Genomic DNA, 15691 nt, shown 5'->3' with positions numbered 1-15691 from the left:
TTCCCTACTGTCCTCTCCCTTAGTGGTGAGTTTGACTTAAGAGGTGAGAGGAGAGCTGGCTGCCCTGAAACATCAAAAAAATGGACCAGTAGAGAATTAGTCAGATACCTCGGGTTCTGTTCTTCACTGGTTGCCCAAACCTCATGCAACTCTGAAGTCCTAATAAGCTAGAGAGGCCTGTATCCTAAGGGAACCCTAACCCTACAGAAAATAGCTATGGGGGCTGTGGGTGCTATCCATTGCAGCCCAGGCTCCTGGGATGAGAGGGCAGAGTTACTGTCCCAGCCTGTCCAGCATAGGATTGTGGGGGAAATGCAGGAAGAGAGGACCCTCAGGGCCAGAAGCCTTCCCACTTCTCCAATAGGCTTATAGGGCTGGGCAAGGTGAGGCAGAGTAGAGATCAGGAAGTAAGGGCAGGTCACAAGACAGGGAGAGGCACTGTGAAAAGTCAGGGGCCTATAGCTTATCTCTTTGAATCTCTGTTCCCCTGACATTTGTTCTTCCCTTTCTTTTTTCAGGATACTCCCTATCCCATCCTTAGTTCGTAGAACCCCTCTCTCCTACCAATCCTCAACTGTTTTCTCCACTCAGCCTAACATCAGCCCAGGCCCTTCACTGGTCCTTCAAGCCTTATCCCACCAATGAAGTCCTAAATGGCTGTGGCCCTGGCTCCTCCCTCAACCTCAGGATCCTAGTCTGAGTAGAGTCCAAAATGTACCCATAATGCCTTGGTAGATGAGGGGGGCAGAGGGCTGGCCTCCAGGGTGGATCCCATGAAGTAACAGCTCATAGGGGGCTCCAGGAGGGGGTGGGGGCACCAGGGCCTGTCGAATGTCCCCTGGTAGCAGCTCTTCATGATCCCCCCGCCCCTGGGGCACCCGTAGGTGCAGCTGGAAGTGGTCAAAGATGTCGGGCTGGGCGGTCCAGGCCACTCGAAGGCGTCCAGTCTCATCTCTGCCCAGCACCTTCAACTCTGCCAGCTCCTGGGGGCGCTGCTGTACAACAGGAGCCTGGGCCCCTTGTGTTGTTGAGGGTCCTGAGGGAGGAGGCTCATCAGTGGCCCCTAAGAAGCCTGAGGAGGAAGATCCTAGGAAGGGGTAGGTGAAAAAAACAAGAAAGGCGAAGATGAGGGCCAGAAATGAACCTCCAGCCCCTGGGTTCTGTCCTAAAGACTAAGAGGCTGGAGACCCTCATGGGTCCATCTGGTCTCTCCATCCTCCCAAAACCCTGCCCAGTCACCCAAATGCCCTGTGCACCAACCCCCATGAGCTGACAGGCTTTGCTTAGGGCAGGTGACAGAGGCCTGATCTCTGCTCTCCCAAAGGTCCTGTGACCACAGCCCCACAGATCTCCATGTCTCTCTCCACACAAACATCCCCCGCCCCACTGGGTGGTGATCGTGGCTTCCATTAGTGCTGCAGTGAAAAGCCTGGAAGAAAGGAGGAGAGGGTGGTGTTAGGAGGGTGGATGCAAGAGGAGAGTGGACAGAGAGAGGAAGGAGATGGGGTGGGGTGCACGTCCAGTTCAGGTGGCATCTGGGCCCTACATGGAAAGAAGAGGCCCACAATCTTCCCCTGCCCCCTCACATCCCAGTCTGAGACCATTCCTGTGGGAGAGACTGTGAAGTGCGCAAGGAGTCTAGAAAGAAGCAGTGGTTTCATCATCCCCACATACACATGCGCCTGGTGGTTTTAAGGTCACCCTCAAGTAGTTCCATTCTGTCCCTTTGAGGTCAAGGCCAAACTGTAGGGAACGGTAACCACTGACCACAGTTTTCAGTCATTCTCACCACCAGTGTGTGAGTCAGAATGGGAAACCACTGTTTTCAGACCCAATCCCACCCAAACTGCTCCAGGAACCTTTGCAGCACGTGTCCCCTCACCTCCCTTCCAAACCTTTGATGAGCTCCTACTGCTTAGAATAGCAATCCAGGATGAAGTGTCCTGGAAACCCTCGTGAGCATCAGGGACCCTAGAGCCTGAGTCTCCCTGATTTGGGGTATTTGCAGGCTCATTCCAGGACTGATGAGTGGGATTGAAGGTGGGTGGTGGAAGTGGCTTCTAGGTCCTCAGGAGAGCTTGCATTCCTGCAGGAGCCCCTGGAGTCTGAGTCAGGTAGAAGCTTGAGGAAGGGGTGAGAGGGTGGGGGTGGTAGTCTGAGCAATAAAGCAGCAGGAGGGAGAATGTGAACGCCAAAGGTAGGTGAGGCCCCAGCCCACACTACCTGTGGTGGTGATGAAGGCGTAGGACTTGGAAGTCTGCCCTGCCCGCACCCCGTGGACCTCCACATGGTAGGTGGTGCCCGGCCTGAGGTCAGGGAGGCTGACAGTGCGCACGCTGCCCGGCACCTCCAGCTCCCCCCCAGCGCCCTCTGCGGGGGGCTGAGGCTGCCAGCGCAGCACCACGCGCTCAAACTGGCCGCGGAGACCGTCGAGGGACACGAGGAGGGCGCCGTCGATAGAGCTGCCCAGCACCTCGGGCTTGGGGTGGCGGGGCGCAGGCACCAGATCGATACCTCCAGGCGAGGGGCCGTGTATGCTCCAGTTGGAGTCTCGCTTCCTGGTGCTGGGGTCGGGACTGGCGGTGGAGTGGGGGCGGTGGGGCTGGGCTGCTGGGGAGCCGGCAGGGGCGGAGGCCGCCAGGTGCCGCTGCAAGTAAGCGTAGATGTAGCGGGCCACTGACGGGTAGGTCTGGTTGGCGCGCAGAGGGTAGCGGTGCGCACGCAGGTAGCGCTCCACGTCCTCCACTGTGCCACCAAAGCGGCCCAGATCAGCAGTCAAGTTGCCCCACGGCCGCCGTGGGGGCTGGGGTACGCTCAGTCCTGGCCGAGACTCCTCCCCCTCCTCCTCCTTGGTGGGCCGTGGGGGCCGAGGGGGTCGCGGGGGTCGCGGGGTTGGCCGGGGACGGGGCTTGCGGGGCAGGGCTGGGGGTTGCACCACGGAGTAACCGTAGTGGTCTGGTGCTGCCAGGGGGAGGGGAGAAAGGGGGAAGGGAGAAAGCAGGTTAGTGGTCACTTCCCCGCCTCCTCCCCAAAGTAGTCCCTCCTTCTATCCCTCCCTCTGGAGCCGTGGAGTCTTCCCTGTGTCCCAGCCCCATCTGCAAAGAGAATCTAGAGTCAGTGTCCCAGGATCCCGGCCCCCAGGGCGGCCCCCAAGCCTGCCACTGGTGGTGCCCTAGAAAGAAGAAAGAAACCAGCCTGTGGAGACTGGGTCTGAAGGAGAGAAAAGGGAACAGGAAGATGATGTGAGCCACAGTGAGGTGAGCATCCCCCTGTCAGGGAAAAGAAAAGAATGATCTGAGAATCTGTTAAGTAATCTGAGGGTAATTGGGAAAATCCTAAATAACAAAAAGGCTGTTCTTGGACCTTCCCAATTTGGCTAAGAACCTCCCTTGTCTAGGCAGACTGACTGCATCTCAGCTTAGCAGCCCCTCCTGTTGACTGTTTCTTTGTGGAGGACAGTTCTTCCCATAGTCTAACCTGTAGCCTTCCTAGCACCTGCAGGCTCTGCCTACCCCAGGTCCACTGTACAAAACAAGGCCTCCAGTAGATACTTTGGGACTAGCATATACCTTACTAATTTTACACAGAGAAACCTATGAGCCTTAGACCTGGAGTCCCAAACAGGGTGCCTCCACCCTCCAAAACTGGGGTCCTTCTCTGTCCCCTGGCTGGTCATACCTGTGTTGGCCCTGACAGAAGATGGATAGCTGACTGCCCGTCCCCGCTCCGCAGTGACAGTCACAACATATTCCACGCCTGGCATCAAGTCTGTCAGCTTTGTTCCATCTGCCGTAGGGGACACTTCAAGCCGCACCCTCTGGTTGCCAGCACTGACATAGGACACCACGAATCTGTCCACCTCTGCCAGGGGCCGCAGCCAACCAAGATCCAGTGTTGTTGGAGTCACAGCCACTACTCGGAGGTCCTGGGGACCATCGATCACTAGCCACGTTAGAGAGAAGAGGGTTCAAGTCGGAGTCTGATTTTTGCAGTTACTATTCTTTCCTTCTTAAAAGTCTTCCTTTCATCCAGGCCCTTTCCTCTGCCCTGTCTATTCTGGATTTCCACCCAGCATCCTGCTCCACAGCCCCAGCACTCACTGGTGGTAATGGTCTTGGAGGTAGGCGGGCCCCAGCTGGTCCCTCGAAGGGCTCGGACAGTGACTTGGTACTCCTGGCCAGGGGCCAGTCCTCTCTGATCATAGGCTGAGGCAGAACTGGGCACCCGCGCTGTGAAGGGAGGACTCGCACCTTCTGTCTGCAAAAAAGAGAGCCCGAGATGGATTGTGGTGGCACTCTTGCTTCTGCTACTCAGTCTTATTTAAAAAAACTCAGCAGGGCCTTGTGTAGAGCTTGGCCTTTTATAAGGTAGAGAACATGGGTGATGACAGCAGAACTGTCTATGGCACATTCTCTAAGCCAGCTACTCTTCTGGGCCATTTACATGTACAAACTTAACCCTCACAACAGCTCCATGAGATACCTCCTGTTATGTCTATAAGGAAACCAAGGCACAGAAGGATAAATACTTTGCCCAGGGTTGCCAGCACCAGACAATGTGACTTCAAGGCCCCTGCTGTTGTTAGATGCTCAAGAGTCAGCTCCAACCCATAACAATCTACTATGTACAACTGAACAAAACCCTGCCCTTCCTTCACCATCCTGTCAATCACTGCTGTGTTTAAGCACTTTGTTTTGTTTTTCTAGTGTGCTGTGAATTAGATCTGACTGGCACAGGAGGAGATTGCCCCTCCTTCTCCAGCGGAGCATCCGATGGATTCAAACCTTGTGCCTTCGGGATTGCAGTGCAGCTTCTTGCCACCAGGCCACCAGAACTCCCTGACACCCATTGTTGTAGTCACTATGCCACTTCATCTTATTGAAGGTCTTCCTCTCCTTTGCTGGCCCTCAACTTTTCCAAGCATGATGTTCTCTTCCAAGGACTGGCCCTTCCTGACAATATGCCCTAAGTATGGGAGATGAAATCTCACCATCCTCGCTTCTAAGGAGAGAGGTATTTGGGTAGAGCATACAATTTGTGCTCAATTGTTATCATAGATGGAAATAGTCACATCATAGATGGAAAAGTCTGGCCATCTGCTCTCATTAAGATTAGAGCCAAGAAAACGCTGCGGAGTAGTTCTCCACTGTAACACGAGTCAGAGTAGATTCAATGACAACTAACAACAATGTGACCTCAGAGTCCCCTCTCACAGGTACCTCATTTTAATCAGCTTTTTCATCAGCCTCTATCAGAATTTCATCAGTTACACACACAGTATTGTCCCTCAGGCTGTTCCCTGCTGGCCTGGACATAAGCAAGCATCTCCTCAGTCTGTCATAAGAGATGAAGTAGATCAGAGATGGTCCTTTAGTGTCACTTCCTCCTTCAAACATCTGCTCCAGCCTGGGCCTCCCCACAGACACCTGCTGCTGACTGTGTGGCTTGAATATGAATAATACCAGCATCACATTTCCCTTTAGGGATTTTTCTCTTCATCCGGATTGTAGGACTCAAAAGCAGTATTTCACAGCTATATTTCACAGCTTTATTTACCAGGTACTAAAAACAACAACAACAACACAACACAAAAAGCTCCCTAAAAATACTATCTCAGTCTGAGACTCTAGTATCTAAATGTATGGTCATATCTTTTATGTTTTTATAGAACCTACAATCAACACTCTTGGTACCAGCAGCAAGAAACTAAAAGATGACTTGCATTGGGAAAGTCTGCTGTCAGAGACCTCTCCAAAGTACTAAATAGTAATGATGTCAGTCTGGAGACTAAGGTGTGACTGCCCCAGGCCATGGTCTTTGCAATCATGTGCTATGCATCAGTAAGCTGGACAATTAACTAGGGATGATAGAAGGAGAATTGATACCTTTGAGCTGTGGTGCCAGAGAAGAGTACTGAAATATACCATAGTCTGCTAGGAGAACAGTCTCATCCTGGAGAGGGTAAATCCAGGCTTCTCCTTTGAGGCAAGGATTCTGAAGCTTTGTCTGACTTTGGACATGTTGCAAGGCGGGATCAGTCCTTGGAGAGGGACGTCATGCTTGGGAGGGTGAAGGGACAGTGCAGGAGAGAAAGACCCTTGATAAGATAGACTGATTCAGTCACTGGGGTAACAAGGGTAAGCGTGTCAGAGACAATAAGATTGGCAAGAGATAGAGCAGGGTTTAGGCTGTTGTTCATAGGGTCGCTATGAGTTGCAGGTGCCTCGACGGCATATAACTCCACCACCACCACCACCACCACCAATCTCTAAGGAACCCTGCTAGTGTTTGGCTGTTAACCTCATAGCTGGCAATCCAAACCCACTAACCACTCTGCAGGCAACCCCTCCCCCCCTTATCTCCTCTCATAAAGACGTTTCTGGTTTTGTGTGCTATCAAGTTTATCCTGACTCCTGATGACCGTCTCAGATACAGTAGCAGTGCCCTGTAAGGTTTTAAGGCTAAAAATCATCACAGAAGCATGTACATTTTTCTCCCTTGGCGAAGACTGGAAGGTTAAAACTGCTAACCTATCAGTTAACAGCTTAGTGCTTAACCACTGTGCCACTAGGGCTCCTTCTAACAAGATCTCAGCCTGTGAAACCCTATGGGGAAGCTCTCTGTCATAGAGGGTTGTCAAGTCAGAATTTACTTGGCACAACAAATGCTGGCGAGGTTGTGAAGAAACTGGAACCCTTATTCACTCTTGGTGGATTGTAAAATGGTGCAACCACTGTGGAAGGTGGTATGGTGCTTTCTCAAAAAGTTGGAAATAGAAATATCATTTGACTCAGCAATTCCACTACTGGGAATATACCCCAAAGAGACCATAACTGCCATCCAAGCAGATATAAGCACACCATGTTTATTGCGGCTTTGTTTGCAATAGCAAAGAGCTGTAAACAACCCAAGTGCCCATCAACAAACGAATGGATAGAGAAGCTGTGGTGTATTCACACAATGGAATACTATGCTGCATTGAAAAACAAGGGACTCATGCAATATTATTCAAAATGGGTGACCCTGGAGGACATTATGCTGAGTGAAATATCTCAGTAACAAAAGGACAAGTACTGCATAGTGCCAATGTTGTAAAACAGGACTGACCTTGGGGTTGGGGAGAGACTGAGAAAGACGGGTTCAATAATGCATACTGCATTGAAACAGATGGAGAAAACTGTTTAAAAGGGATATGTGATTAGGTATTATTTTCATTTCAAGAGTCTAGAATAAGAACTGCATAGTAAAGTGGACTGAGGTGGTAGTGGTGCAGATTGTATAACAATGAAAGAATTTTTTTTTCTTTTCAAAGAGAAAAGCAAACTAGGGGGGAGGGGTGGGCGGGAGGAAAATGTGCAAAAAATGTATGAATGGAAATCCAAAATCCTCTCTAAACTTTCATTAAAATGTCAATTTAAAAAAAGAATTTACTTGGCAGCCCATGACACAAAATTCTATATATGTATATATAGATTTGTGAGAGAACTACTCTCCAAGTGAACAGCTAAGGTATTGTGGTGATGTGTCTTTTGGGAAATAGGGGGAAGTAGACATCTGTTAGCATACTAACAGCCTCACATTTTGTTGGGCTATCAAACTCAGAGAGCTGCTAAGGACTCTCTGTTCTGCTTAGCTATGTTGGCCGTGATGGGGACACCTCCATTCAGCCAAGTAGAATTGGAATTTTCAAAGGGTACTCTCTTAAACCAAGTGAACTGAGGAGAAATCAGCACAGTAAATACCTAAGTATAAAACCAGATGAGAAGAACACAGAGACTTCTGGATTAGGGATGAAATAAAGCTTTGCCAGAGTTTGCTTGCCTGGAAGTCATATAATACCACCATCTCTTTCCTGTTCCCACTGTCCTAGGGGATCCCAGCCAAGGGAGGAACGTCTTGGGTTATTCCCATGAAATTCTCATCTTTTCCAAAAGGATATGCTCAAATTTCTTTTATTCTCTTTATTCTTTTGGTCCACACCACACACTTTGGGAGTTCCTTGATGAAGTTTTATCTTTTGGGAGAGTCAAATCAGTCCCCAGAGTTCTCCTTCTTCCTCTAATCAAACTGCAAGAGCCCTTTGATCACTTCTTGGTCCTTCCTGAGATTCACCTGGGGACAGGTCTTGAAAAGTCCTACTGTCAAACTCTAGCACCATATGGCTGCTCAGAGTGGCCTTCTTTCATCCGATGCTGGCAGCTGACTCTCCCTGGGTAAAGCTTGACTGCTTCACCTCTTATTCCTGGCAAATTTCTAACTGTATTCTTGGTATCAACTTCGTGGGCTCAGATGGAAGACTCTACCTTGGCTGGTCCCTGAAACTTACCTCATCTCCTTCTCTCTTTTTAAATCAGATCCAAACAAAAACCTCTTCTGAAGCCACAAAGTAAAAACTTAGTATAGCCCTAGTTTCCAGGCTACAAAAATATACCCAGATGGACAATAAGTTCAGGGACTTGGCTCTTTTGGTTTTCCTGCATTATTTTCCTTACTTTTATAAAGAAGCCAGCCTTTTTTAAAAAAAAGTAACATTCCTTAAGGGAGTAGTCTTCATCTTAAGGCTGTGGAGGCACATCCATATCACCTGGGGCTTGCTACAACAGAGTTTACTGGGTCCAGGGAGCTCTGGTGGCCTAATGGCAAGAAGCTGCACTGCAATCCCAGAGGTGCATGGTTCAAATCCACTAGATGTTCTGCTGAAGGAGGGACAATCTCCTCCTGTACCAGTCAAATCTGATGGTACATGTACAAAAAAAAAAAAATTTAAAAAACCAAACCCAACAGTTTATTGGATCTGCCCCTAGAACTTCTAGTTCAGTAGATCTGGGAGTGGAGTGTGGAAAAGTACATTTCTAACACACTCCTAAGGTGAAGCTTATGCTGCAGGTTGGAGAACACACTTTGTTTGCAAACTATTGGGTCAGAGCAACAATATGCCACGTAGGCAGGGAGAGTAGAAATATTTCTCTTTCTGAAATTGATCCCAATGACTACATGTATTCTGTGCCAGGAAAAGCAGTGTTTGGGCTTTGAGAAGGGCTTCTGGGAAGGGAGTGTTGGTGAATTACAGACAGGCTTCTAGGAAGATGGCAGTGGCCAAAGGAGAGCCGTCTGTGGAATATACTTCAAGCCAACTGAAATGGGCAGAGAAAATGGCCAAGCAAGGCAAAGAGCACAATTACAGAGGAATCAGGAGTGCAAGAGAAGAGTCCAGGGACCAATTTTACAAAAGTGTCTTTCACACTCCACTAAAAGAGGAAGCAGAACATGACAGAGGTCCATACTCAGAGCATGGCAGATAGGCTGAGAGCATGGCCAAATCTGACACAGGCCAGCTCCGTGTCCTTTGACTCTGTCATGGGAAAAGGTCAGGCTCCTGCCTGGGAAGCTTCATCCCTGGTGAAAACCCAAGTAAGCATTCGCTCAGAGCAACAAAAACAGCACTGGCCTGCAAGCTCCTCTTATCTCCAGTGTTTGCTTAAATTCTTCTTTCTCAGCAGTCTTTTAAGAAAGTTCCTTTTGAAATGCCCCACTCTTTGAAGAGTAGAACTATGTAAATAATGTGCCCACAGAAGAAGAGAGTGAAAGGAACACTTAAAAATGGTAACAGCGATTATCTGTGAAGCAGTCAAGAATTACTTGTTTTTCCCTCTTTGCCAGATGCTTGTCTCATGATTAAATTATTTCTGTAACAATAACAAAAACAACCAGAAAGTCACCAATTTTTACACAGAATAAGAGGGGGAGGTCAGGCTATCTTAGATGCACTGCAAAATAAGGATTTTTATCTTGGTCAGAAAAGGGAGGAAAGATTAGTATGGTCTTTATCTAGGGCACCAAGAGAAGCATTAGAATGACTATGCAGAAGTGGAGGCAGAGGACAGCTCTGGGTCCAAAGCATTATTTACATTTTCAGAAACTTCATCTAAAGATGAGGGTGATGTGGTCCCTCCCCACTAGCCATTTTGGGAATGAGTCTGGAAAACATGACTGGACAGCTAAGAAAACCACATCTTAAAACCTCATCAGTGAGGGGCCACAAGTGGTATTATTAGGATGCCCCAAAATATTTTAAGAGCAAATTGGAGAGAAGTAGAAAAGATACTTTTCAAAGTGCTGATAACATGGAGGCAGAGAAGCAATTCACAGACTCAAAAATCCTGCAATAGCTAGGCAGTTTGAAAAAAAAAAATTAACAGAGCTAAAAGCAAAGGCCTATATTTAGGCTTTTAAAGAAAAGTACTAGAGTTGAAGGCTGTCTTCAACCCTTCCTTTTCCCCTGCTTATCTATATTTTCTCATTTTTATAAGGCTTTTATAATAAAAAGTTATTACACACATGCATATGAACAAAACAGCTGACAGATTGTGTAACCACAAGCCAAAATATACCAACTGAAAAAAGTGCCTTCGTATCAGGATTTATTCAGGCGTGGGTGGGCTGGTTGCAAAAAGCAGGAGGCACTAGAGAAGGAAGCCCAGGAAGGTGAAGGATTTAGAGAATAGTCAGTGAAGAAAGGGGTAAAGAAATCAGTGAGTTTTCCTTGAGAGAAATCTAAAGGGTGATGTGATGACTGATGTCTCCTAATGCTTGAAGGCCTGTGGTGTGGAAGGGACAGAGTCCAGCTGCTGGTGAAGGCCCAGCCAGGGAATGTTGATGGATGTTAAAGTAGAGCAGATTTCAAGTTGACAGCATTAAAAATAACTGTCTAGCAGGGATGCCCAACAATGGACTGGACAGCTGCAGGACCTTCTTTACTCCCCATCAGAGATGCCCCTGCAGCACCTGACCAGGGCTGCCCAAGATGCAGCAGAGGCTTTCTGTATCCCCCACCCCCCCACTCCCCAGGGCGAGATGAGAAGGCCTTTAGGCTGGAATCCAGCCAGCTAGACTCAAGGACTGATTATCTGCAAGTTCCTGCATGGGGTGAGTCCAATCCCCAAGGCTCTTCCACTCAGTCCCCTTCAGGGAGCTTGGTGTCTCACTCACCGTGGGAATGAACTGAATTTCATAGGCATCTACAGGACCAGCAGCCCGGGTCCACTCTGTCCGAACTGTCGTCTCCTCCAGGAGGTGCATCCTCATGCCCTCAATGGCTGGCACCTCTGCCAGGGAGAAGGGGTTGGAGAAGCTGGTTAACCATAAGCAGACACATCTATCCACCACCACCACCACTACTCCCATCATACCTATTCCTCCCCTAGGTACATACATCAAAAGGCCTACACTTCTATGGGATGGGGAAAAGTGGATACAACTTGATCAAGGACAGAGATTCATTCCAATTCTGGCACCACAGGGCCCGGACCTTCTTCATCCAATCACAGTCTCCCTCAAGGCAATGGTAGGAGGGGGAAGATAACACTGAGGGTTACTACAGACTTGGGGCATGCTCCATAGCTTTGCTGGCCCTGGCCATGCTGGTTCCTCTGACTGGTACAGCCCCATTCTCCAACATACGACTTTGCCGTACTCTTCCTCAAGGTCCAGGAGCCCCCCAGACCCAGGCTCATTCATCCTTCCCACCCAACTCCTGGTCCGAGCAGCATAGTTCACTCAAAGCAAATTGGAGAAGGCTGTGTGCTCACCTTCCCCGCAGTCCTCGCCTGCGTAGCCATCCTGACAGACGCATCTGCCCTCTTGACACTCTCCCCGGCCACGGCAGTCCTCAGGGCAGGTCTGGATGGCGCAGTCGGGGCCTCGGAAGCCCTCCACACACACACACTGGCCCCCACGGCACAGCGCCCGCGGCCCGCAGCCCCCGGGACAGGCGCTGGAGGGCGGCTCTTCCTGCCCGCAGTCCTCCCCGCTGAAGCCCACGTGGCACATGCACACGCCCTGCACACAGCGCCCTCGGCCCCTGCAGTCAGAGGGACAGGTGCGGATGGCACAAGTGGGGCCAGTGAAGCCTGTGTCGCAGACGCAGCGCCCGTCCTCACAACGGCCCCGCCGGTGGCAGTTAGCGGGGCAGGTGCGAAGCCCACAGTCCTCGCCCGCGTAGCCTTCCCAGCAGGCACACACACCGTCCTGGCAGACTCCGCGCTGGTGGCAGTCGCGCGGGCACCGCCTCACGCCGCAGTCCTCGCCCTCATAGCCGGCGTCGCATACACAACGCCCGTCCTGGCACTGGCCGCGGCCTCTGCAGCCCGCAGGGCAGCTGAGTGTGCTGCAGTCCTCGCCCTCGTAGCCTGGGTTGCAGACGCACACGCCGTCCTCGCAGCGGCCGCGCCCGCGGCAGTCCCCGGGGCACCGACGGCTGCCGCAGTCCTCGCCCGTGAAGCCCGGGTTGCATACACAGCGGCCTTCCACGCAGCGGCCTCGCCCGCGACAGTCACCTGGGCAGGCGCGCGTGCCGCAGTCCCGGCCGGTGTACCCAGGCCAGCACACGCAGCGGCCGCTCTCACAGCGGCCCCGGCCTCGGCAGTCCCCGGGGCAGCTGCGCACGCCGCAGTCCTCGCCGCTGTAGCCCGGGTTGCACACGCACACGCCGTCCTCGCAGCGCCCGCGGCCCCGACAGTCGCGCGGGCACGTGCGTGCGCCGCAGTCGGGCCCCGTGTACCCGGGCCAGCACACGCACCGGCCGTCCTCGCAGCGGCCCCGTTGGTTGCAGTCGCTGGGGCAGCTGCGCACGCCGCAGTCGTCCCCGCTGTAGCCCGTGTCGCAGATGCACTCGCCGTCCTCGCACCGCCCGCGGCCCCGGCAGTCGCGAGGGCAGGTCCGTGTGCGGCAGTCCTCGCCCGCGTACCCCGGCCAGCACACGCAGCGACCGTCCACGCAGCGCCCGCCCTCGCCGCAGTCCCAGGGACAGCTGCGCGAACCGCAGTCCTCTCCAGTGTAGCCTGAATTACACACGCAGCGTCCATTTTCACAGCGGCCCCGCTGGCTGCAGCCTCGAGGGCAGCTCCTCAGCGCGCAGTCCTCGCCGGTGTAGCCTGCGTTGCACACACAGCGCCCGTCCTCACAGCGGCCTCGCTGGTTGCAGCCCCGAGGGCAGCTCCTCGCCCCACAATCCTCTCCGGTGTAGCCCTCATCGCACACGCAGCGCCCGTCCTCACAGCGGCCTCTCTGGTTACAGCCTCTAGGGCAGGTGCGCTGGCTGCAGTCTTCTCCGGAGAAACCCGCGCGACATACGCACACACCTTGTACACAGCGCCCGCGGCCTTGGCAGTCCCCTGGGCAGGAGGGCCAGCCACAGCTAGGGCCAGCGTAGCCTGGGAAGCACACGCAGCGACCACGGACACAACGGCCCTGGTCGTTACAGTCGTCAGGGCAGGACGCTGGGGCTGAGGGCAGCGAGGTGGGAGGCACCTTGGCATCAGTGGGGTCGGAGCAGGTGGGCCCACTCCAGCCTGGCTCACAGGAACAAGCGCATCGATTCAGGTCAAACACGCCGTGGAGGCTGCAAAGGCTGCGAACGTCTGTTTGGCCTGGAGTAAGTAAGAAGGTGAGGAAAAGGTCAGTCTTTCTGCTGGCCCTTTTCGGGGAGAGGGCCTCTCTAGCAGAGCCAGGCTCATTTAATAAGGTCCTCTTAGCTCCAGGCTGCTTCTTGTCAATGTACCTGGTATCTTGGAGCCTTAGCGTATGTTTGGAGCAGGGGCTCACATCTAACCGAGTTCAAGTTTGTTCCCAAAAGCAGCCTTCACTCAAGAGCTGCGTCCCGACCCTTGGGCAAGGAAAGGGCCTCTTTTTCATAGGCCCTCGCCCCACCCTCCCCTACCTCTCCAACTTTCTCTCCTGTGATTACCTACTCACCTGTACCTGCCTGGGCAGCTGCAGGACAGCATCCTCCTGTACACTGTTCCTTGAGTCCCTTCACCAGCTCCTCTAGGATTTCTAGCCGAATCCTCAAGGCCTGCACTTCTGAAGCAGGTATTGGGGGCTCAGTGCCAGGGGGACAGCCACAGCCAGTTGATGGGGGCAGGTTAATGCGGTGGGTGAACACCACCTGCTTCTCCCCTCCCTCCACCGTGTGCTCATAAAGCTGAGAAGAAGGTTTGCCCCTTTCTGCCACTCCTGTGCGGCCCCCTGGCTGTGGAGGAGGCCGTGGGGCTGGGAGTGTCGCATTGGACCGGGGAGAGAAAGGGCCTGCTTTAGCTGTGCCCAGCAGCAGCAGAAGGGCCAGGCTGGAGGTCAGGGGACATTGGGCTGGCATCATTCAGGAGCCTAAAGGAGAGAAGGAAAGTGTTAAGACAGCAAAGAGGCAAGGCTGTCCCTGTCCGGTGAGTGATATACAACACACAACTCTCCTAGTCCCACAACAACTAACTAACTCAATAAAAAGTTAGACTTTATATTTTTTTTATTTTATTTTATTTTTTTAATATGTGTTCCATCAAATCAGATCTGGTACAGGAGAAAATTGTCCCTCCTTCTTCAGCAGAGCGTCTGGTGGATTTGAACTGTGCACCTCTGGGATTGCAGTGCAGCTTCTTGCCGCCAGGTAACCAGAGCTCGCCTAGACTTTATATTTTTAAAGCTGGCAATATTAAGGCCAGGTTATAAACCTTAAGGATAATTGAGATCGTGAAGGTCCTTGAAAATGGCTACACCTGGGTTTGAATGGCAAACATAGTTTAAGTATTCAATGCTGCTTCTAGTTCAGCATCTAGAAAATGTTCTAAGAAGTTGATGGGCTTCCCCCAACCCCATCTTTTTTAAAGGACTATGGCAAACAAACTCAGGCCAAGGATGTCATTGAAGAGTATTTCAAATGCAAGAAATGAAACCAATAAAAAACTTGGCATATTGAAAAAAAAATAATCCATATTTTAGCCCAACAAAAGACAGACTCTTTAGGCAGATCTGGTTTTTCTCTCTCTTTTCAGTGTTATTTTTATCCTGTTGTTATTTGCTGCAAAGTTGACAGTGGCCTCATGAATGCACAGTAGAGCTTCGCCATTAGGTTTTCAAGGCTGTGACCTTTTGGAAGCAGATCGTCAGGCTTGTTTTCTTAGGCCCCTCTGGGTGGATTCAAACAGCCAACTTTTGGGTTAGTAGTCAAACTCTGTGCCACACCCACTCTTACTCCTTTTTTTAAAAAAAAAAAAAAAGTTTAATTTTAATGGAAGTTTACAGAGACTTGGGGTTTCCAGTCATTCATTGTTGTATTTTTCTCCCTATCCACCCCCTCCCCCAATTCACTCTTCTCCTTGAAAAGAAAAACTCTTTCATTGTTATGCGATCCCCCCCCCCAAGTCCACTCCACTGTGCAGCCTTCACTCTGGACTTCTGTATTGATAAGAATACCCATTCATATGTCCCTTTTAAACAGTTCTCTCCCTTATCTGTTTCAATGCAGCATACATCATTCTTCCCCTTTTCTATCTTCCCTCAACCCTGGTGTCAGTCCCGTTTTACAACAGTGGCACTATGCAATATTTGTCCTTTTGTGGCTGAGATATTTCACTCAGCATAATGTCCTCCTGGGTCATCCATTTTGCATAATATTTCATGAGTTCCTTGTTTTTCAATGCTGCATAGTATTCCATTGTGTGAATATACCACAGCTTCTCTATCCATTTGTTTGTTAATGGGCACTTGGGTTGTTTCCAGCTCTTTGCTATTGCAAACAAAATCGCAATAAACATAGGTGTGCACACTGTTGGTGGGAGTGTAAAATGGTGCAACCCCTGTGGAAAGCAGTATGGCGCTTTCTCAAAAAGTTGCAAATAGAGATACCATTTGACCCAGC

At 51.1% G+C, this 15691-nt stretch overlaps 1 protein-coding gene across 1 annotated transcript in view; it reads right to left on the bottom strand.

Moving 5' to 3' along the window:
* Positions 1 to 14155, bottom strand: part of TNXB (tenascin XB) — a 77954-nt gene extending 63799 nt beyond the window's left edge. The window contains 6 exon segments of the mRNA XM_006896260.1: positions 719 to 1087; positions 3679 to 3942; positions 4101 to 4257; positions 10990 to 11105; positions 11589 to 13427; positions 13753 to 14155. Coding sequence (XP_006896322.1) covers positions 719 to 1087; positions 3679 to 3942; positions 4101 to 4257; positions 10990 to 11105; positions 11589 to 13427; positions 13753 to 14155 — 3148 coding nt within the window.
* Positions 14156 to 15691: the final 1536 nt, after the last annotated feature.

The sequence above is a fragment of the Elephantulus edwardii genome, unplaced genomic scaffold (genome assembly GCF_000299155.1).
Source record: "Elephantulus edwardii isolate Elephantulus edwardi_28Jun2011 unplaced genomic scaffold, EleEdw1.0 scaffold00184, whole genome shotgun sequence".
Lineage (NCBI taxonomy): Eukaryota > Metazoa > Chordata > Mammalia > Macroscelidea > Macroscelididae > Elephantulus > Elephantulus edwardii.
Note: the sequence above shows the minus strand (reverse complement) of the source record. Positions and strands in the feature narration are given on the sequence as shown.